The 23,983-nt window shown below is 45.3% G+C and overlaps 1 protein-coding gene across 1 annotated transcript in view; it reads right to left on the reverse strand.

The window, feature by feature from the left end:
• Positions 1 to 23,983, reverse strand: part of sgip1a (SH3GL interacting endocytic adaptor 1a) — a 138,869-nt gene that overhangs the window by 49,089 nt on the left and 65,797 nt on the right. Inside the window, 6 exon segments of the mRNA XM_042322357.1 lie at positions 4,792 to 4,803; positions 8,815 to 8,999; positions 9,616 to 9,682; positions 10,061 to 10,126; positions 10,690 to 10,714; positions 11,417 to 11,489. Coding sequence (XP_042178291.1) covers positions 4,792 to 4,803; positions 8,815 to 8,999; positions 9,616 to 9,682; positions 10,061 to 10,126; positions 10,690 to 10,714; positions 11,417 to 11,489 — 428 coding nt within the window.

Genomic DNA, 23,983 nt, shown 5'->3' on the forward strand with positions numbered 1-23,983 from the left:
GATGTAGTGTCCACAACTAAAGAAGAGAGAGAGTGTGGTGATGTAGTGTCCACAACTAAAGAAGAGAGGGAGTGTGGTGATGTAGAGTCCACAACTAAAGAAGAGAGGGAGTGTGGTGATGTAGTGTCCACAACTAAAGAAGAGGGAGGGTGATGTAGTGTGGTGATGTAGTGTCCACAACTAAAGAAGAGAGGGAGTGTGGTGATGTAGTGTCCACAACTAAAGAAGAGAGGGAGTGTGGTGATGTAGTGTGGTGATGTGGTGATGTGTCCACAACTAAAGAAGAGAGGGAGTGTGGTGATGTATGTCCACAACTGTGAGTGTGGTGATGAGTGTGGTGATGTGTCCACAACTAAAGAAAGAGGGAGGTGAACTAAAGTGTGGTGATGTAGTGTCCACAACTAAAGAAGAGAGGGAGTGTGGTGATGTAGTGTGGTGATGTCCACAACTAAAGAAGTGAAGGAGTGTGGTGATGTAGAGTCCACAACTAAAGAAGAGAGGGAGTGTGGTGATGTAGTGTCCACAACTAAAGAAGAGAGGGAGTGTGGTGATGTAGTGTCCACAACTAAAGAAGAGAGGGAGTGTGGTGATGTAGTGTGGTGATGTAGTGTCCACAACTAAAGAAGAGTGTCCACAACTAAAGAAAGAGGGAGTGTGGTGATGTGGTGTCCACAACTAAAGAAGTGAAGGAGTGTGGTGATGTAGAGTCCACAACTAAAAAGAGAGGGAGTGTGGTGATGTAGAGTCCACAACTAAAGAAGAGAGGGAGTGTGGTGATGTAGAGTCCACAACTAAAAAAAGAAGAGAGAAGGAGTGTGGTGATGTAGAGTCCACAACTAAAGAAGAGAGGGAGTGTGGTGATGTAGAGTCCACAACTAAAGAAGAAGGAGTGTGGTGATGTAGAGTCCACAACTAAAGAAGAGAGGGAGTGTAGTGATGTAGAGTCCACAACTAAAGAAGAGAGGGAGTGTGGTGATGTAGAGTCCACAACTAAAGAAGAGAGGGAGTGTAGTGATGTAGTGTCCACAACTAAAGAAGAGAGAGAGTGTGGTGATGTAGAGTCCACAACTAAAGAAGAGAGAGAGTGTGGTGATGTAGAGTCCACAACTAAAGAAGAGAGGGAGTGTAGTGATGTAGTGTCCACAACTAAAGAAGAGAGAGAGTGTGGTGATGTAGAGTCCACAACTAAAGAAGAGAGGGAGTGTAGTGATGTAGTGTCCACAACTAAAGAAGAGAGGGAGTGTGGTGATGTAGAGTCCACAACTAAAAAGAGTGTGGTGAGAGTCCACAACTAAAGAAAAGGAGTGTGGTGATGTAGTGTCCACAACTAAAGAAGAGAGGGAGTGTGGTGATGTAGTGTCCACAACTAAAGAAGAGAGGGAGTGTGGTGATGTAGTGTCCACAACTAAAGAAGAGAAGGAGTGTGGTGATGTGATGTGTCCACAACTAAAGAAGAGAGGGAGTGTGGTGATGAGTCCACAACTGTGGTGATGATAGTGTCCACAACTAAAGAAGTGAAGGAGTGTGGTGATGTAGTGTCCACAACTAAAGAAGAGAGGAGTGTGGTGATGTAGTGTCCACAACTAAAGAAGAGAGGGAGTGTGGTGATGTAGTGTCCACAACTAAAGAAGTGAAGGAGTGTGGTGATGTAGTGTCCACAACTAAAGAAGAGAGGGAGTGTGGTGATGTAGTGTCCACAACTAAAGAAGAGAGGGAGTGTGGTGATGTAGTGTCCACAACTAAAGAAGAGAGGGAGTGTGGTGATGTAGAGTCCACAACTAAAGAAGAGAGAGAGTGTGGTGATGTGATGTAGTCCACAACTAAAGAAGAGAGGGAGTGTGGTGATGTAAAGAAGAGAGGGAGTGTGGTGATGTCCACAACTAAAGAAGAGAGTGGGAGTGTGGTGATGTGATGTGTCCACAACTAAAGAAGAGAGGGAGTGTGGTGATGTAGAGTCCACAACTAAAGAAGAGAGAGAGTGTGGTGATGTAGTAGTCCACATCTTTGTAAGTCCCCTTGATTTAGCACCTGTGTGTTTTACCAGTTTCTTTATGGAAATATTTAGTGAACTCCATGACAGTTGCTACAGTAAGGAGCTGTAGCAGCACACAAGTAGACTACAAATGCATGCTAGGCCGGGCATGCCCTGAGCTGGTGAAGTTAGCGCTTCCTCCCTCCGCTGCAGCTATGCTCCACTCACATACTCTGCTCCCAACACAACACTGATACACTCCCAACACAACCATGACACTCCCAACAGAACACTGATACACTCCCAACACAACCATGACACTCCCAACAGAACACTGATACACTCCCAACACAACCATGACACTCCCAACACAACACTGATACACTCCCAACACAACCATGACACTCCCAACACAACACTGATACACTCCCAACACAACCATGACACTCCCAACAGAACACTGATACACTCCCAACACAACCATGACACTCCCAACAGAACACTGATACACTCCCAACACAACACTGTTAGTCTCCCAACACAACACTGCTAGACTCCCAACACAACACTGTTAGTCTCCCAACACAACACTGCTAGACTCCCAACAGAACACTGATACACTCCCAACACAACACTGTTAGTCTCCCAACACAACACTGCTAGACTCCCAACAGAACACTGATACACTCCCAACACAACCATGACACTCCCAACAGAACATTGATACACTCCCAACACAACACTGTTAGTCTCCCAACAGAACACTGTTACACTCCCAACAGAACACTGTTACACTCCCAACAGAACACTGTTACACCCCCAACAGAACACTGTTACACCCCCAACAGAACACTGTTACACTCCCAACAGAACACTATTACACTCCCAACAGAACACTGTTACACTCCAAACAGAGCACAGTTAGACTCCCAATACAACACTGTTACACTCCCAACAGAACACTGTTACACTCCCAACAGAACACTGTTACACTCCCAACAGAACACTGTTACACCCCCAACAGAACACTGTTACACCCCCAACAGAACACTGTTACACTCCCAACAGAACACTATTACACTCCCAACACAACACTGTTACACTCCAAACAGAGCACAGTTAGACTCCCAATACAACACTGTTACACTCCCAACAGAACACTGTTACACTCCCAACAGAACACTGTTACACCCCCAACAGAACACTGTTACACCCCCAACAGAACACTGTTACACTCCCAACAGAACACTATTACACTCCCAACAGAACACTGTTACACTCCCAACAGAACATTGTTAGACTCCCAACACAACACGGTTACACTCCCAACAGAGCACTGTTACTCTCCCAACAAAAACACTGTTAAGACTCCCAACAGAACACTGTTAGACTCCAACAGAGCACTGTTACTCTCCCAACAAAAACACTGTTAAGACTCCCAACAGAACACTGTTAGACTCCAACAGAGCACTGTTAGACTCTCAACAAAACACTGTTAGACTCCAACAGAACACTGTTAGACTCCCAACAGAACACTGTTAGACTCCAACAGAACACTGTTAGACTCCCAACAGAACACTGTTACACTCCCAACACAACACTGTTACACTCCCAACACAACACTGTTACACTCCCAACAGAACACTGTTAGACTCCCAACAGAACACTGTTAGACTCCAACAGAACACTGTTAGACTCCCAACAGAACACTGTTACACTCCCAACACAACACTGTTACACTCCCAACACAACACTGTTACACTCCCAACAGAACACTGCTAGACTCCCAACAGAACACTGTTACACTCCCAACAGAACACTGTTACACTCCCAACAGAACACTGTTAGACTCCCAACACAACACTGTTACACTCCCAACACAACACTGTTACACTCCCAACACAACACTGTTACACTCCCAACACAACACTGTTACACTCCCAACAGAACACTGCTACACGCCCAACAGAACACTGCTACACTCCCAACAGAGCACTGTTAGACTCCCAACAGAACACTGCTAGACTCCCAACACAACAGTTACACTCCCAACAGGAGAGATACAGTATTGTTGTAGTGATGCGTGCATGTGTGTGCCTGCAAGATCATGTGTTGTTCTGTATGTGTATGTTGAGAGAGAAATCACAGTCATCCACAGTCCATAATGATCCTCTCTGCTACTCTGTGGACCTGCTGTGGCTTCATTCAGCTGCATCTTGCAGAGCCATGTCTTTCTCCCGTCTCTTCCTTCTGTTGTCTCCTATCATCTCTCCCTCCCTTCATTTATTCCCCATTCAGTCTCCAAGCAGACAGATTTACATCTTAGCGAAGGTGTACTCACTCTACGCCCATCAGTACTCACTCAGAGCAACCTGTTCTCCACAAATCCTGGTTCACCTCTACACCTGAGTGTGTTGTATTGCTATTGTATTGCATATTTCTCTTACTCTATTACAATGGATCCAATGGACACCCACCTTAGAGAGAAAAGTTAGTACGCTGAATCACAAACCTGAAGGGAGAAAACTGACATGGAACAAGAGGGCAATTCATGCTAACAGAGGGACAGAGGGACAGAGGGACAGAGGGACAGACAGACAGACAGACAGACAGACAGACAGACAGACAGACAGACAGACAGACAGACAGACAGACAGACAGACAGACAGACAGACAGACAGACAGACAGACAGACAGACAGACAGACAGACAGACAGACAGACAGACAGACAGACAGACAGACAGACAGACAGGAAAGAGCACAGAGAAAGATCGTACACAAGAAAGAAAGACAGACAATATGCCAAGAACAGGCTTACCGGACTACTCCTCTACAGAAGATAGCATCATACATAAGGGAGAGGAAGAAAAAGAGAGGGTAGAAAAAAGGGGGAAGAAGGGTAGAGAAGGACAAAGGGAGGGGGCAGGACAGAAAGACAGAGGAGGGGAGAGAGGGGGTAGAGGGGATACTATGTCAGTGGAGATAACCTACAATCACATACAAAGCTATGAGCAGAAATTACCAATAGGTAATATGGAGGTGAATATTGACTGACTAAACAAACATATATCATGTCAATAGGTTTCTTCTCTGCCAAATGAGAACATCCGAGGTGAGAACACAAGTATCCACCATCTACCAATATGTCTATCCATTTCAGTTTCCACACCCATCCGTTCATCTATCTACAGTATATTGACACGCAACTTTGATCTGATGAGTGACTGTATGTTTAATCAATAGTCTAATCAAACTCCATGGCTTCAGGGATAGTTGATGAGCACAAGGAAACTCCAGTGATACATCTACTGTACTGTGGAAAGGCCTATGGGAGGTTAATCTGCTCTCACACATATTGTCTTCTTCCGTCTCTCCTTCTGTATTCTCAACAGCCATCACCCTCCAACAACAACACATTCAACTTTAATACAGAGAGATAGAGGTCAAGGGAGAGAAAGAGGGAGGGAGAGAGAGAGGTCAAGGGAGAGAAAGAGGGAGGGAGAGGAGGTCAAGGGAGAATGAGAGTGAGTGAGAGAATGCAGAGAGAGAGAGAGAGAGAGAGAGAGAGAGAGAGAGAAGGTCAAGGGAGAGAAAGAGGGAGGGAGGGAGCAAGGGAGAAAAGCGAGGGGTAGTGAAAGAAATGTGGAAAGAACCTGCAGGAGAGAGAGAGAGAGAGAGAGAGAGAGAACGAGGGAGCAAGAGAAAGCGAGGGGTAGTGAAAGAAATGTGGAAAGAACCTCTTGTTGTTCGGTTTAGCCTGTTAACCTTTGCGCCCTATCCCAGCTCCCCTCAGCCGATTTCATGGTCAAACTGTTTCCAGGACTACCTGGGTAAGCACACATTTGACATAGAGAGGTGCGGTCATGTGACTCGTGTTTAATTCATGACTGAGAAAAAAAGCAGAAGTTTCAGCACTCTGGACAGACTGGTGAGGTTTTAAATAGGGGAGAGGCTAATTGACATAGACTTAATCTGGAGAGAACAGGACAGAGTTGACACTGCTTTCTACTCTCTACACTGATTCCAACGTGGGAGTTGGAATCCTGGCTTGGGGATAAATCTCTACATTAAAGTAACTGCCCAGTGTTTCCAGATTTCTATGACATTATGACCTATAATTAATCGCGAGTGAAATCCTTTTCCTTGCAAAAAATGGTGATTAATTATGTTAAAAAGCAGCTTTTCTGTGTTGGAATAGTGTGGGCTTACCCCGACAACAGAATGGTGTGGGCGTACACCGGTCAATCAAAATATTATTGTGAGTAGACTGCTGATTGGCCAACTCATCCTCCTCAAGAGGATATCATCCTCTATGAGGAAATAGCAAGCATTTTTTAAACGGTCTTTTTAAGATACAAGTTTGAGGTATTTTTATGTTTCTCTCCAATTCATGCTTTGGCTACAAATACAAGTATAGGATGAGTCACCAACAGCAAGTCAGTTAAGAACAAATTCTTATTTACAATGACAGCCTACACCGGCCAAATGACAGCCTACACAGGCCTAATGACAGCCTACACCGGCCTAATGACAGCCTACACCGGCCAAATGACAGCCTACACAGGCCTAATGACAGCCTCCACCGGCCTAATGACAGCCTCCACCGGCCAAATGACAGCCTACACTGGCCTAATGACAGCCTACACCGGCCAAATGACAGCCTACACCGGCCAAATGACAGCCTACACCGGCCTAATGACAGCCTACACCGGCCTAATGACAGCCTCCACCGGCCAAATGACAGCCTACACTGGCCAAATGACAGCCTACACTGGCCTAATGACAGCCTACACTGGCCAAATGACAGCCTACACCGGCCAAATGACAGCCTATACCGGCCTAATGACAGCCTACACCGGCCAAATGACAGCCTACACCGGCCAAATGACAGCCTACACCGGCCTAATGACAGCCTACACCGGCCTAATGACAGCCTACACCGGCCAAATGACAGCCTACACCGGCCAAATGACAGCCTACTCCGGCCAAATGACAGCCTACACCGGCCAAATGACAGCCTACACCGGCCAATTGTGCGCTGCCCTATGGGACTCCCAATCACGGCCCGGTTGTGATACAGTCTGGATTTTGCGTATGAGTTAACAGAATATGAACTTCAGGCATCAAACTTAGGTGTTAGTGTTAGGCGGCAGGTAGTCTAGCGGGTAGAGCGTTGGGCCAGTAAGCAAAAGCTCGCTGATTCGAACACCCGAGCCAACAACGTGAACAATCTGACGGTGTGCCCTTGAGCAAGGCACTTAACCCTAATTTGTTGCCGGGGGCGCTGTACCACTATAGCTGACACTGTAAAGCAACCCAATTCATTGCACCTATCTGGGGGTATGTGACCATAAAACCACACAGCCATTGTATTCTGATCTCTATTGTCAAATCCCTCTACACACAGAGAGAGCCAGGTACACCTTAAGACAACCAAACACCTGCTCACTGTTCCTGGTAAGGGGACTAGTGGCTAGCTACCGGCTCAACAGCCAGCGGATGGATGAATTATTGAGTCGAAAAGGTTCTCATATGACCAGAGACTGTCCTTGCGTATGTACAGGACAGAACCTCACTGTGAATGCCCACTTTCCAGGCTGAATTATTTACATCAATGTTGACACTGGAGCTAACTGTGCCAACTAGAAAGTTAGAGGTACTGTAGGGTGGAGGAGGAAGGGGGTGGGCATCCCAAAGAGAAACTCCTTCAACTGCTGTCCCTCCCACTCCCCTCTCATCACTGCTATTTTGAGTTTAAGTGAAGCATTTAATTTGAGTGTTTGAATCTCATGGGTTGTCATTGTTATTGTGGTGTGGGAATCTGACCTTAGATCAGCTAAACTCTCTCTCCAGTTCAAAGTGGCTGAGCAGGACCGGCTCTAGTCTTTTGGGGCCCTAAGAGAGATTTGGTTGAAAAAATGTCAATGGGGGCCCCCAGAGGTCAGGGACCCTGGGCACGTGCCCTGCATGACCAGTCGGTATTCGGCCATGATTACTACAATTTTAGATAGCTGGCTAGACTAATTTACCAATTTAAAAATTGTTAGCTGTCATGGCTGTCAAGTGTCTTGACATAACAATAGATAAATTGCTGATGCACAACCAAGTTTCGAACTTGCACCATTCTACTATTCTAACGCTCAACAGTAAGTTGAGACCCCAACTGAGTTACTAAAAAGACAAAATAAATAAACATATTTTGGGGGAGGGTTCGGGGCCCCCTACTGGGCTGGGGCCCTAAGCGACCACTTATGTTGCTTATGCCTTGAGTGAGCCCTGTGATGGAGACTCAAACACCCCACTGTTGGCAATGGGATAACTGTAATTGGTATCTGAGGGCTGTTCAGAGACATCTGCCTTATACTCCACTCGAGTAATTCGTAGTCAGTCCACTGAGGTCACACCAGAAGGCTAAAGACCTGCCAGCCACCACCACTCCTCTCTCCCCAACCTCCCTACCATCAGCAGTTGTGTAGTAGAGGGTAAACTAATGCATGTCTCTCTAGCTAATTGTCATTCCAGGGATATGGATCGATTGGCTCTGAGATACTATCATTCACTCCCAGACAGGCATATGCATTTGGTAATGAGGAGAAAAGAAACGTAAACAACATACAGTGAGACAGAGAACCACAAAAAGACAAACAGAAAGAAATGTGTTGTGAGCTGTGGAAATAACTTCCCTAATAAGCAACAAAACAGTCAAACAGATACAACAGTTCAAACACATTCTAGAAAACAGTTCTATAGTTCTACTTCATAACAACACAGTAACATGAAGAGGAAGTGACATCATGACCCCAGTGAGGACAGAGCAGTGAAGGCGGGGGGAGGTACTCACCAGAGGAGAGGGAGACAGAGCTATGTTGCCTATGGAGGCTTTGAGTTCATCTACTGACGGGGCCAAACAGTTGGCACTTTCCGCTGGTAACGGTTTGATCTTGATCTTAAACTTTTTCCGGTGGTCCTCCTCTCCCTCTGACTCGCTGGAGGAGAAGAAGTGCTCCTTGGGGGGTTTGGGGCCGGGTGGGTCGCCGTTAAGGACAGCAATTGTTTCAATGCTGAAGGTCATAGGTGATAGGAGTAGGGTGAAGATGCCCCTAGATGCTGATCTGGGGTCAGTTTAGTATTTTCCACACTAATGGTTAAGGTTAGAATTGGGGGGAAGCTGATCCTAGATCTGTACCTAGGATACACTTTACCCCAGAGAGTGTTTATATATCTAAATCTCTGTCAAATAGCATATACTACAGCATACAACCAGGAGACTGTACAATCTCCTCACAGAACAGTAGGTTACATAAATATCAGACTAATCATTATAGTAATTCCAGGAAGTGTGAGTTGAAGTGATGCTCAGATTTTCCCCGGTAGTCTGTCAGTTTGTTATTGAGTTGAGATGAGATGAGATGATGCTTGACGGTGGCTGTTCTGCTAGGCTGTTCTGTGATGACCTGGCTGTCGTGATTCACAGTTAGGTGTTTGCCAGACTAGTTCTGTGGTGGGCTGAATACTAAATGTTTCTGATCTAGTCAGACAGTCATTCACTAATACAGACATACCGACAGAAACAAGTTCAAACTGTAGTGTGATGTAATTCATGTCTAGCTCTATTAGGGTGTATAGTAGATACAAAGGATATCTGATCCTGGCCCCTCCTCCTCATCTGGCCTGAGACTGTAACCTTCATCGTCCACTGTAGGGGTATTCTGAAACAGACAGAACAACAGACACACCATATTTACACCTTGCTAATCGGGGTTGGGCTCAATTCCATTTCAATTCAGGAACTTAACTGAACATCATGTGCTATGTGCTTGTTACAAGGGTAGAATAATGATTTTTGCTTTAATTACATACTGTATTTGTTGGGCTTAATCCATTTAAATTCTGTCAATTCAGTTTCTGAATTGATTGAATTGAGCGCAACCCTGATGCTACGTTGACAAACCCCCAGAATGTTAAGAAACGACAGTAAAACAGTAACAGATGGGGCAGAAGAATATCTATTCTCTATAACATATATTGATTGTTTTGTATCATGTGTTATATGAGCTTGTTCAAAGGGTAGAATGCTGGTTCCTTACATATCTGTCCCAGTCGATCTCTCCAGAGAACCCATTGACAGCTGCTCCATTGGCCTTCTTCTGGGACTGAAAACAGAACAACATGACATCACAATGAATCCCACCAATCAGAATTATGTATACGCAACTCATGCACTTCTATACTATTGAGTGATTGGCTATTGCTACTTGATGGCGATGCTACCTATAGGGCAACTAGGTGCATTAAGCTCTAGTGGAGTCTGGTAGTAGAGTAACTATCCTACGCTAGAGGGGACTGCATAGTGTTCAATACCGATTCATTCTGCTGGGGATCCTGAATGATGACGGTCAACAACACAGAGAACACAAATACAATAAAAATCATGTAACAGTTAACAAGTTATTCAATAGACTCATTTCATTTGATTCTAGAGTCTATTAAAAGGGACAGTAATGTTACAGTGCCGATTCTCCTAAAGGACTGAGAGTCTTAAAATGACACTATTAAATCAAGCTTGTAAATAGCCAATTATGTCTCCCTCCTTCCAGCAATGACAAACTTCTTTATTGAAAAGGCAACAAACTAAGATATTATGGACTATTTCTCAGCTGAACAAGTTGTATGATTAATCCATTAGATAAAACATGAATGATTTTGGGATACTTACACCCCCATCTCTGTCAGGGGACCCCCTGAGGAAAAGAAGAGCAAGAGAAAGAAAAAAGGAAGGAAGGAGGGATGGAGACAGGGACAAAGAGAAAGTAAGGATCTTGAAATCCACTTATCATATAATAAAATAGTTTATATTCAAACTGAAGTGCACTGCCAATTAGCAAAGCAGCTCACTGGAATACCACAGTCTATAGGGGCTTTCTCAGGGAAAACTTCACCCACACACAAATACATACACACACAAATACATACACCCAGACGGAGGGACGGGCAGCAGGCTGGCACACACACACACACACACACACACACACACACACACACACACACACACACACACACACACACACACACCTATCAGTTCTCAGGAGTCATGAATCAAAATGAAAAGTTATCATGCACATACAACCCTGTGAGGTGAATCGATACGTCCCAAACAGAATTAGAGAAAAGACCTGGGCAAGGTAGTGATGGATCACAGTGCTGAGCCTCAGCTACAGTTAGTTTCACAGAGGCATGGGCACAGCCTACAGCTGCCAAGGCAACTGTCATCATCTCAAACTGTAGAGCTCCTCAGGTGGAGCGTTCATGGTCAATAGAACCTCAACTCCCTCCATAGAACATCCACAGCCAGTGGGACCATATGTGGATGACTGCTGTGTATGTGTATCTGCGTGTGTGTGTGTATGTGTGCGTGCAAGTGTAAGTTTGACGGGTATACTTACGTGGAGTCATTGTCCTTGTCTCCCTTCTCTTTCTTCCGTATCCCAAAGGCCTTCCTGGTACGTTTTTTCAAACCTGAGGACAAACCAGAGGAGAGAGATGATTAAGTGTGTGAAGAACAGAGTCAAACACAGTCCCACACACAGACGGCGCACACGCACACACACAGTCAAGTTCCGAGCACACAAAATCAACAAGCAGTGTGTGTGTGTGTGTGTGTGTGTGTATCTGTGTTTGTGTGTGTCTGTGTTTGTGTTTGTGTCCATCTGTGTGTGTGTCCATCTGTGTGTATTCATAGAGTTCCAGACTGGCTATACTATCCAGTGTCAGAACAGAGGCCCAGACCTGTGGTCCTGTGGATCAAGGTTGAGCTTTTCATCCATTATTGAGTAGCAGAATGCTCTTTGAAGGCTAATATTCATTCACATCTCAAATGGCCCTCATGGCCAATGCAGATGGATCCCTTTCTGTTGATCACTGATCTGTCAAGTCCCCTTCCTCTGATACTGGCTCTGCTCTGGCTAAATTAGTACTGGCTAAATTACTCTGTGTAAATTACTCCTCTGTCTAAATGAGTCCTCTGGCTAAATGAGTCCTTTGGCCAAATGAGTCCTCTGACTAAATGAATCATCTGTCTAAATCAATACACTATCATCAACAGACATACAGTAACTCATATTATAGCCAATGAATAGTGAGGAACCTGGCAACTACCTCTGTCTACACTTCATCCTCACTTATTATGTTACAAAGTACAACAGAATGGCTGATATCTACCTTTACAGCAGGGAAAATAGTCCCTTTCTCTCAGGAAACACAAATCAAGAAGATTCTGCGTCATTAGATCTGTAACCTGCCATGATACCAGCCTATTAAAACATGAACTCAGAAAGGAAGCAAACTTAATTGTTCTTACTCCATATTCAGACCAAAGAGACTGGAGCCGACTGAAATGCTCTTCCTCCATATTCAGACCAAAGAGACTGGAGCTGACTGAAATGCTCTTCCTCCATTTTCAGACCAAAGAGACTGGAGCCGACTGAAATGCTCGTCCTCCATATTCAGACCAAAGAGACTGGAGCCGACTGAAATGCTCTTCCTCCATATTCAGACCAAAGAGACTGGAGCTGACTGAAATGCTCTTCCTCCATATTCAGACCAAAGAGACTGGAGCCGACTGAAATGCTCTTCCTCCATATTCAGACCAAAGAGACTGGAGCCGACTGAAATGCTCTTCCTCCATATTCAGACCAAAGAGACTGGAGCTGACTGAAATGCTCTTCCTCCATATTCAGACCAAAGAGACTGGAGCTGACTGAAATGCTCTTCCTCCATATTCATACCAAAGAGACTGGAGCTGACTGAAATGCTCTTCCTCCATATTCAGACCAAAGAGACTGGAGCCGACTGAAATGCTCTTCCTCCATATTCAGACCAAAGAGACTGGAGCCGACTGAAATGCTCTTCCTCCATATTCAGACCAAAGAGACTGGAGCCGACTGAAATGCTCTTCCTCCATATTCAGACCAAAGAGAGAACTGACTGAAATGCTCCTCCTCCAATTCAGACCAAAGAGAAGCTGACTGAAATGCTCTTCCTCCATATTCATTCAAAGAGAGACCAAATGCTCTTCCTCCATATTCAGACCAAAGAGGAGCTGACTGAAATGCTCTTCCTCCATATTCAGACCAAAGAGACCAGAGCTGACTGAAATGCTCTTCCTCCATATTCAGACCAAAGAGACTGGAGCCGACTGAAATGCTCTTCCTCCATATTCAGACCAAAGAGACTGGAGCAGACTGAAATGCTCATCCTCCATATTCAGACCAAAGAGACTGGAGCCGACTGAAATGCTCTTCCTCCATATTCAGACCAAAGAGACTGGAGCCGACTGAAATGCTCTTCCTCCATATTCAGACCAAAGAGACCGGAGCTGACTGAAATGCTCCTCCTCCATATTCAGACCAAAGAGACTGGAGCCGACTGAAATGCTCTTCCTCCATATTCAGACCAAAGAGACTGGAACTGACTGAAATGACTTGGAACAGTATACTAAAACAGTACAGCAACTGTTAAAGGCCCAGTCTAGTCAAAAACGTGATTCTGCTGTGTTTTATATATATTTCCACACAATGAGGTTGGAATAATACTGTGAAAATGATGATGCCATTTTAGTGTAAGAGCTGTTTGAAAAGACCGCCTGTAATCTCAGCCTGTTTTGACACCACCAGGCTGAAATGGGTGCGTGCCGGTGGCAGGGAAGTCCGGCGCAGGAAAACAAACTTGGTATAAACGGAGTCGTTTAATAAGTGCTCATAAAACTCCAAAAACCAAAATATACAAACAAATAACATAAGTGGGTACAAAACCCGTCGCACACCGACACATCACTTGCACAAACATACAATAAAACAATCTCAGACAAAACATGAGGGGAAACAGAGGGTTAAATACACAACATGTAATTGATATGATTGTAACCAGGTGTGAAGGAAGACAAGACAAAACCAATGGAAAATGAAAAATGGATCAATGATGGCTAGAAGGTCAGTGACGTCGACCGCCAAACACCGCCCGAACAAGGAAAGGGACTGACTTCGGCGGAAGTCGTGACACAGGCGGTAAATTAGTTAATAGATCAATAAAAAAAGAGAGTTCCAAACTTCTCTGCCAAAAACAACTAGTTGTCAGTTTTCCCGTCCATACTCAGACAGTCCTCGAAAAATGTAGCTTGAGAAATTGCTCTTTGCTAAGAAGCAATTTTTATTTATTTTTGACAATTTTTGTAGAAAACAATCACAACAAGGAACTTAATTGTCACCAAGAAATGATTTGATATTGAGACAGAAATGGCTGAATTGGACCTTAAAGATTAAGTACCTCTTACAGAGACTGAAATTGGCATAACTTTCTGGACTATTTGAAACGGAGTAGGACTATCATATATCTACTATACACAATTCTACAATCCATTCTTACCCAAAATGAATGTCCAGTTATCTCCCTGCATTTCTGGTCCCTATATTCCAGCCTCGTCATTCTGCCATGTCTGTCTCTGCCTGTCGTCTCACACCTCCACCTCTCCTAGTACAGTGCAACACGCAGCGGGGGAACCAGAGCCTTAGAGTGTGTCTGCACGAAGTAGCATCGCACACACGCACGTACACACACAGTACAGTATCTTTATCCCTACCCTCTAGGCCAGTGCTTAAATTCAAGACCAGTGACTCAACTCATGAATAAACAACAAATGCCAGAGTCGACGAATGAATAATCAACCCAGCACAGGGAGGAGGCCAATCTCCATGCAATCTCCCAAGGCACAGTCTAAACATGCCTCATCTGTAGCATGAAGTCCAAGAGATACGTGACAAGAGTTCAAATATGCCTCTGTCTGTCTGTCTCTTCCTCCTTAGATATCCAGTATCTTAGGTACCTGTTCCTGTCTGTCTACAGGCTCTGTGAAGACCTGTCACTACCTGTCACTGTCCTTCTGGGCAACTGTCAGTACCTGCTCCTTTCTCTGTCACAGCCTATGTCCCCGCTGGTTTTGAGGTTACCTTTCACAGCCTCACCCTGCCTCTATCACATTCCCTGACCTCTTCCTCTGTCCCTGCTACAATCCTAGAAAAAAATTACCTAAAAGGGTTCTTCAACTGTCCCCATCGGCGAACCCTTTGAAGAACCCTTTTTGGTTCCAGGTAGAACCCTTTTGGTCCCGGGTAAAACCCTGTTGGGGGCCACATGAACTCCCAGCCTATAAGAGAGCAGGAACAGGAGTGCCACCTGACTCAAACAACAGGAACAGGAAGCGGGCAGAGGGTGGCGGCAAGAGGGCGGAGGTAAGAGGATGGAGGGGGTAAAAACTAGTTAAATATGGATGGCATCTGGGCAACTGAGAGGGAGCAAAGAATACAAACTGCAAAAAAAAGAGGGAGTCTGCAGTGAAGAATGCAGGCAGTTCTGTCTTTCTACTTTTCAGCATTCCATTTCGGTATGTCCTGGTATCTCTTCATCTAAGGTAGCCCTGTTACTGTTTCTCTCAATCCCCCAACAGGTTTCTTTGAATCTGGAGATCTATTCCAAACCAAACAACAAGTCCTCAAACGAATCAGACCTGTCAAAACTACTTCCACCGGTGATCAGTCCTGAGATAAGACAGTTTGAGGTGATCTACAATTCTACTCTCTACATTAGCTCTGTTATTGCTGTGCTTTACTAGATGTCTAGACTGCATGGTGACAGTGTTGTGTGCTCTTCTGTGTTCTGAGCAACACAGTGTGAATATCGTGTGCTCTTCTGTGTTCTGAGCAACACAGTGTGAATGTTGTGTGCTCTTCTGTGATCTGAGGAACACAGTGTGAATATTGTGTGCTCTTCTGTGTTCTGAGCAACACAGTGTGAATGTTGTCTCTGTCTGGGTTTAACTGTAGTCTGGAGATGTTGACTGTGATTCAGACCCCAAAGCCTTCATCAGTCTGGACCAGGGAATCCCTGGAGTGCCGAGGATAATTAAGATAGCTATGATCTTAAAGCAAACACACACAAACACACACACACAGTCCCCCTCTCTCTCCCCCTAGCTGGTGACTGGGCTCATTTAGGGAGATTGCTAACTCTAGGGAGGAGAAGCAGAGACTGTTTCACAAGCTGTTTTAATGGGAGAGCGCTGGAGAGGCTGGAGAGATTCTTTATCCACAGTGAACAAGACTCAGGCTGTCTGCCAGGAGGGCTCTCCACACAGACAGGCAGCAGGGATGGGGAGACAGGTGTCCTGTGAATACTAAGTAGAAGAGTGTCTGGTAACTCCAACCTATTCTAGGAAGGTGTGCGGTCATGCTGCAAGGTGCGTGGTCAGTCACTCCGACAGGTGCAGTTATTGTAGGAAGGTGTGAAGTCATGACATTTTGTCAGATGGTTATTGTCATGCAAATGACTGCCGGCCTCATAGCAATTGACCGCCATTAACATAAACATATCTCCAATACGCCATGCTATAGGCTAGTTCATTTAGCAGACAAGATATGCTCATAAGTCCCGTGACATTATTTTATATGAATTTATTGTACGAATCATATAATAGATCCTTTTCCAGTACACGACACACTGACGTCACGTACGGATGCGCGTGACTCTTGTTGGCAGTAAGAAAGCCATCGCCATCTGCGCACAATCAACATAGATTTATGTTTTTATTACTTATAAACAAACTAACGTTTTTTACGCTTACAATGATGTTTTGATTCTTGCTTGAACAGTTGCTACGAATATATTTGGTTGTGATCTATACAAAATAATTATTTTGAATGTAGCAGTTGTTAGCTAGAATGCTAACACTCATTGATATTAGAGATCGACCGATTATGATTTTTCAACGCTGATAACGATACCGATTATTGGAGGACCAAAAAAGCTGATACCGATTAAATCGGCTGATTTATAGATATATTTGAAATAATGACAATTACAACAATACTGATTGAACAAAGAAGACTTTTATTTTAACTTAATATAATACATAAATAAAATCAATTTAGTCTCCAATAAACAATGAAACATGTTCAATTGGGTTTAAATAATTCCATTTGGTTTAAATAATTCAAAAGCACAGTGTTGGAGAAGAAAGTAAAAGTGAAATATGTGCCATGTAAAAAAGCTAACGTTTAAGTTCCTTGCTCAGAATGAAAGCTGGTTGTTCTCTATAACATGAGACTTCAATATTCCCAGTTAAGAAGTTTTAGGTTGTAGTTATTATAGGAATTATTGGACTATTTCTCTTTATTCCATTTGTATTTCATATACCTTTGACTATTGGATGTTCTTATAGGCACTTTAGTATTGCCAGCCTAATCTCTGGAGTTGATAGGCTTGAAGTCATAAACAGCGCTGTGCTTCAAGCATTGCGAAGAGCTGCTGGCAAACGCAGTGTAGTGCTGTTTGAATTAATGCTTAGGAGCCTGCTGCTGCCTACCATCATTCAGTCAGACTGCTCTATCAAATCATATACTTAATTATAATATAATAAACACACAGAAATACAAGCCTTTGGTAATTAATATGGTCAAATCTGGAAACTATAATTTCGAAAACAAAACGTTTATTCTTTCAGTGAAATACGGAACCGTTACGTATTTTATCAAGTCTAAATATTGCTGTTACATTGTACAACCCTCACTGTTATGTCATGTACAATTCTGGAAAATTAATTACGGTCTTTGTTAGGAAGAAATGGTCTTCACACAGTTTGCAACGAGCCAGGCGGCCCAAACTGCTGCATATACCCTGACTCTGCTTGCACTGAACACAAGAGAAGCGACACAATTTCCCTAGTTAATATTGCCTGCTACCATTGTTCCTGTTCCCAAGAAAGCTAAGGTAACTGAGCTAAACGACTACCGCCCCGTAGCACTCACTTCCGTCATCATGAAGTGCTTTGAGAGACTAGTCAAGGACCATATCACCTCCATCCTACCTGACACCCTAGACCCACTCCAATTTGCTTACCGCCCAAATAGGTCCACAGACGATGCAATCTCAACCACACTGCACACTGCCCTAACCCATCTGGACAAGAGGAATACCTATGTGAGAATGCTGTTCATCGACTACAGCTCGGCATTCAACACCATAGTACCCTCCAAGCTCGTCATCAAGCTCGAGACCCTGGGTCTCGACCCCGCCCTGTGCAACTGGGTACTGGACTTCCTGACGGGCCGCCCCCAGGTGGTGAGGGTAGGCAACAACATCTCCTCCCCGCTGATCCTCAACACTGGGGCCCCACAAGGGTGCGTTCTGAGCCCTCTCCTGTACTCCCTGTTCACCCACGACTGCGTGGCCACGCACGCCTCCAACTCAATCATCAAGTTTGCGGACGACACAACAGTGGTAGGCTTGATTACCAACAACGACGAGACGGCCTACAGGGAGGAGGTGAGGGCCCTCGGAGTGTGGTGTCAGGAACATAACCTCACACTCAACGTCAACAAAACTAAGGAGATGATTGTGGACTTCAAGAAACAGCAGAGGGAACACCCCCCTATCCACATCGATGGAACAGTAGTGGAGAGGGTAGCAAGTTTTAAGTTCCTCGGCATACACATCACAGACAAACTGAATTGGTCCACTCTCACAGACAGCATCGTGAAGAAGGCGCAGCAGCGCCTCTTCAACCTCAGGAGGCTGAAGAAATTCGGCTTGTCACTAAAAGCACTCACAAACTTCTACAGATGCACAATCGAGAGCATCCTGGCGGGCTGTATCACCACCTGGTACGGCAACTGCTCCGCCCTCAACCGTAAGGCTCTCCAGAGGGTAGTGAGGTCTGCACAACACATCACCGGGGGCAAACTACCTGCCCTCCAGGACACCTACACTACCCGAAGTTACAGGAAGGCCATAAAGATCATCAAGGACATCAACCACCCGAGCCACTGCCTGTTCACCCCGCTATCATCCAGAAGGCGAGGTCAGTACAGGTGCATCAAAGCTGGGACCAAGAGACTGAAAAACAGCTTCTATCTCAAGGCCATCAGACTGTTAAACAGCCACCACTAACATTGAGTGGCTGCTGCCAACACACTGACACTGACACTGACTCAACTCCAGCCACTTTAATAATGGGAATTGATGGGAAATGATGTAAATATATCACTAGCCACTTTAAACAATGCTACCTTATATAATGTTACTTACCCTACATTATTCATCTCATATGCATACGGATATACTGTACTCTATATCATCGACTGCATCCTTATGTAATACATGTATCACTAGCCACTTTAACTATGCCACTTTGTTTACATACTCATCTCATATGTATATACTGTACTCGATACCATCTACTGTATCTTGCCTATGCTGCTCTGTACCATCACTCATTCATATATCCTTATGTACATATTCTTTATCCCCTTACACTGTGTATAAGACAGTAGTTTTGGAATTGTTAGTTAGATTACTTGTTGGTTATTACTGCACTGTCGGAACTAGAAGCACAAGCATTTCGCTACACTCGCATTAACATCTGCTAACCATGTGTATGTGACAAATAAAATGTGATTTGATTTGATTTGATTTTATAATGGCTGGGCTGGGTATAATGTCTGGGCTGGGTATAATGGCTGGGCTGGGTATAATGGCTGGGATGGGTATAATGTCTGGGCTGGGTATAATGTCTGGACTGGGTATAATGTCTGGGATGGGTATAATGGCTGGGCTGGGTATAATGGCTGAGCTGGCCTGGGTATAATGGCTGGGATGGGTATAGAGAGGAGGTTTAACATGGCTTCTGTGCTGGTCTGAGTCATCCCTGTGAGGATGGAGCAGGAGAGAGAGATGCAGCAGGAGTCTGACAGACACGGCTCTATGAACTAACAACAACAAAAAACACACACACATGTTCGCTCGCAGTAGCAGCTCACAAATAGGTACTCTCACAGACACACATAGACACACACAAGGCGATTCTCCATTTTGTGACCTGATGCGATGTCTGATGCCCTGCCGTGATTTAAAATGAGATCAGGAAACCTGCTGCTTCACCTCTCTGTCTTTAAAGACAACTAGAGTAGAGCAGGGGCAGTGGAGAAAAGGATGAACACAGAGAGACAGGAAGACTGGAGGCAGAGGAAAAGATATGTTGGAGAGATAAGAAGACTGGAGGCAGAGGAGAAGATATGTCAGAGAGATAGGAAGACTGGAGGACGCAGAGGAGAAGATACGTCAGAGAGATAGGAAGACTGGAGGAGGCAGAGGAGAAGATACGTCGGAGAGATAGGAAGACTGGAGGCAGAGGAGAAGATACGTCGGAGAGATAGGAAGACTGGAGGCAGAGGAGAAGATACGTCAGAGAGATAGGAAGACTGGAGGCAGAGGAGAAGATATGTCGGAGAGATAGGAAGACTGGAGGAGGCAGAGGAGAAGAAGATATGTTAGCGAGGGGGCTGCCTTTGCACCTGACTTCTTATTTGCAACAGAATACTGAAACCCAAAGAAAGAGAAAAACAGGGAGACCTAGAGACATGGAAACAGAGAGACATAGAAACAGAGTCCGAGAGACATGGGAACAGAGAAAGAGAGACATGGGAACAGAGAGACATGGAAACAGAGACAGAGAGAGAGCGACAGGGAAACAGAGAGACAGAGAGAAGAGAGACAGAAAAGAGAGACAGTGCAACAGGGAAACAGAGAGACAGTGAGACAAAACAGACTCAGTAAGGCTGTGTTTACACAGGCAGCCCAATTCTGATCTTTTTTTCACTCATTGTTATTATTACCAATTTTTTAGAGCTGACCCGATGGGTCTAAAGACGAATGAACGGAAATATATCAGAATTGGGCTGCCTGTGTAAAAGCAGCCTTAGAAAATGGCCACCGGACTTCGGTCACCACAAGCCCTTTCTCAGTGTGACAGTGCACTAAGGCTGATCTCTTACTGTATTGTCCAGGTGGCTGCTATGGACTGTCACACTTACTGTACACACACACACACACACACACACACACACACACACACACACACACACACACACACACACACACACACACACACACACACACACTGACCGTTCACAGACATTGTGCATACACAATATCCGGCACACAACGACACACAGTACCGGATTTGTCAGTTGCTGAATGGATGCACACATTGACCAGACAGATTCTGTAGCTAATGACGTGTGGGTGAACACTAAGGAAAGTGGGTCATCATGGGTAGAACTGGCCGCAGTACACTGACAGCTGGCAAAGTGTGGACAAAAGGTGTTCCGGAAAGCCAGGATGGGGGAACCCTCTGTGTCCTTATGTTCTCTTAACAGCTGGCACTCCCCATTAAATGCACCAAAGGCTGACATTTCCACAACTTTCTGTAACATCTGCTTTCCATACACCAATCAGCAGCCGCTGTTTATCAGATGTATAATATTATTGAGAACAACAATGGCTTGTGTCTGCAGATAAGTCAGTCATCATTTAGAAGAGAGCATATTCTGCATTCCAGAATATGACGATGGGTTAGGCCTATAAATCTGTGACTGTTGGATGGGTCAGCACCAGGACACAGTATGGGTTAGGCCTATAAATCTGTGACTGTTGGATGGGTCAGCACCAGGGCACAGTATGGGTTGGGCCTATAAATCTGTGACTGTTGGATGGGTCAGCACCAGGACACAGTATGGGTTAGGCCTATAAATCTGTGACTGTTGGATGGGTCAGCACCAGGGCACAGTATGAGTTGGGCCTATAAATCTGACTGTTGGATGGGTCAGCACCAGGGCACAGTATGGGTTAGGCCAGCATCTGTGACTGTGGATGGGTCAGCACCAGGGCACAGGATGGGGATACATCTGTGACTGGTGGATGGGTCAGGGCACCAGGGCACAGTATACATAAATCTGTGACTGGTGGATGGGTCAGCACCAGGGCACAGGATGGGTTAGGCCTATAAATCTGTGACTGTTGGATGGGTCAGCACCAGGGCACAGTATGGGTTGGGCCTATAAATCTGACTGTTGGATGGGTCAGCACCAGGGCACAGGATGGGTTAGGCCTATACATCTGTGACTGGTGGATGGGTCAGCACCAGGGCACAGGATGGGTTAGGCCTATACATCTGTGACTGGTGGATGGGTCAGCACCAGGGCACAGGATGGGTTAGGCCTATACATCTGTGACTGGTGGATGGGTCAGCACCAGGGCACAGGATGGGTTAGGCCTATACATCTGTGACTGGTGGATGGGTCAGCACCAGGGCACAGGATGGGTTAGGCCTATACATCTGTGACTGGTGGATGGGGGCCTATACATCTGTGACTGGTGGATGGGTCAGCACCAGGGCAGGGCACAGGATGGGTTAGGCCTATACATCTGTGACTGGTGGATGGGTCAGCACCAGGGCACAGGATGGGTTAGGCCTATACATCTGTGACTGGTGGATGGGTCAGCACCAGGGCACAGGATGGGTTAGGCCTATACATCTGTGACTGGTGGATGGGTCAGCACCAGGGCACAGGATGGGTTAGGTGTATAAATCCAGTCTACAGCATTTTAATTGAAAGTCATCTGCAGCAGCTCTTGGCTGAGCTCAATCACCAGATTCACAGCAGAAAGAAAAGGGCAGAAAAATAAGCACTTCTGTCTTAATACATATGAATCTCAGCAAGCTAGCTGGCAGATTTCCTTAACTGGAGAGTCATACTTAACAATCAGTTGAGCTAGAAGTGGAGGGGAGAGGAGAAGGAGAGAGTAGAGGAGGAAAGAGGAGAGGAGGGAAGAGGAGAGGAGAGGAGGGAAGAGGAGAGGAGAGGAGGGAAGAGGAGAGGGGAGAGGAGAGAAGAGGAGAGGGGAGAGGAGGGAAGAGGAGTGGAGGGAAGAGAGAGGGGAGAGAATAGAGAAGAGGAGAGGGGAGAGGAGGGAAACGGAGAGGAGAGAAGAGGAGAGGGGGAGAGAGGAGAGGGGCGAGAGGAGAGGAGAGGGGAGAGGAGGGAAGAGGAGTGGAGGGAAGAGGAGAGGGGAGAGGGGAGAGGAGAGAAGAGGAGAGGGGAGAGAGGAGAGGAGAGGGGCGAGAGGAGAGGAGAGGGGAGAGGAGAGAAGATATTTTGGTAGCTGTTGCTGCATTACGCTCACTGTACGCTGAGTAAACATGTCACCCTGTCCACAATATGACGAATAGCAGTAAACAGACAAACAAGCCAACAAATATGCATGCACATATCCATGAACAATATCCAAATAGATACAAGAATAGAACACACATACTAAACTTGTGCCTGTGTACACCATACACGTACTAATAGTAAGCTATGCCAAGTGTCCATTGCCCAGTAACAGTAAGCAGTAAGTGCTGGTACTATAATGAGCATCCAGCAGTCTGATCTCTTTGAAACTAGAGGTCGACCGATTAATCGGAATGGCTGATTAATTAGTATTTTTTAAATTAGTATTTTTGGGCGCTGATTTTATTTAACTAGGCAAGTCAGTTAAGAACACATTCTTATTTTCAATGACGGCCTAGGAATGGTGGGTTAACTGCCTTGTTCAGGGGCAGAACGACAGATTTTCACCTTGTCAGCTCGGGGGATCAAATCTTGCAACCTTACAGTTAACTAGTCCAACGCTATAACGACCTGCCTCTCTCTCGTTGCACTCCACAAGGAGACTGCCTGTTACGCGAATGCAGTGGGCCAAGGTAATTTGCTAGCTAGCATTAAACTTATCTTATAAAAAACAATCAATCATAATCACTAGTTAACTACACATGGTTGATGATATTACTAGATATTATCTAGCGTGTCCTGCGTTGCATATAATCTGACTGAGCATACAAGTATCTAAGTATCTGCCTGAGCGGTGGTATGCAGAAGCAGGAGCGTAAACATGAATTCAAACAGCACTTTCGTGCGTTTTGCCAGCAGCTCTTCGTTTTGCGTCAAGCATTGTGCTGTTTATGACTTCAAGCCTATCATCTCCCGAGATGAGACTGGTGTAACCGAAGTGAAATGGCTAGCTAGTTAGCGCGCGCTAATAGTGTTTCAAAGGTCACTCGCTCTGAGCCTTCTAGTAGTTGT

Source organism: Oncorhynchus tshawytscha, linkage group LG05 (genome assembly GCF_018296145.1).
Source record: "Oncorhynchus tshawytscha isolate Ot180627B linkage group LG05, Otsh_v2.0, whole genome shotgun sequence".
NCBI classification, from domain to species: Eukaryota; Metazoa; Chordata; class Actinopteri; order Salmoniformes; family Salmonidae; genus Oncorhynchus; species Oncorhynchus tshawytscha.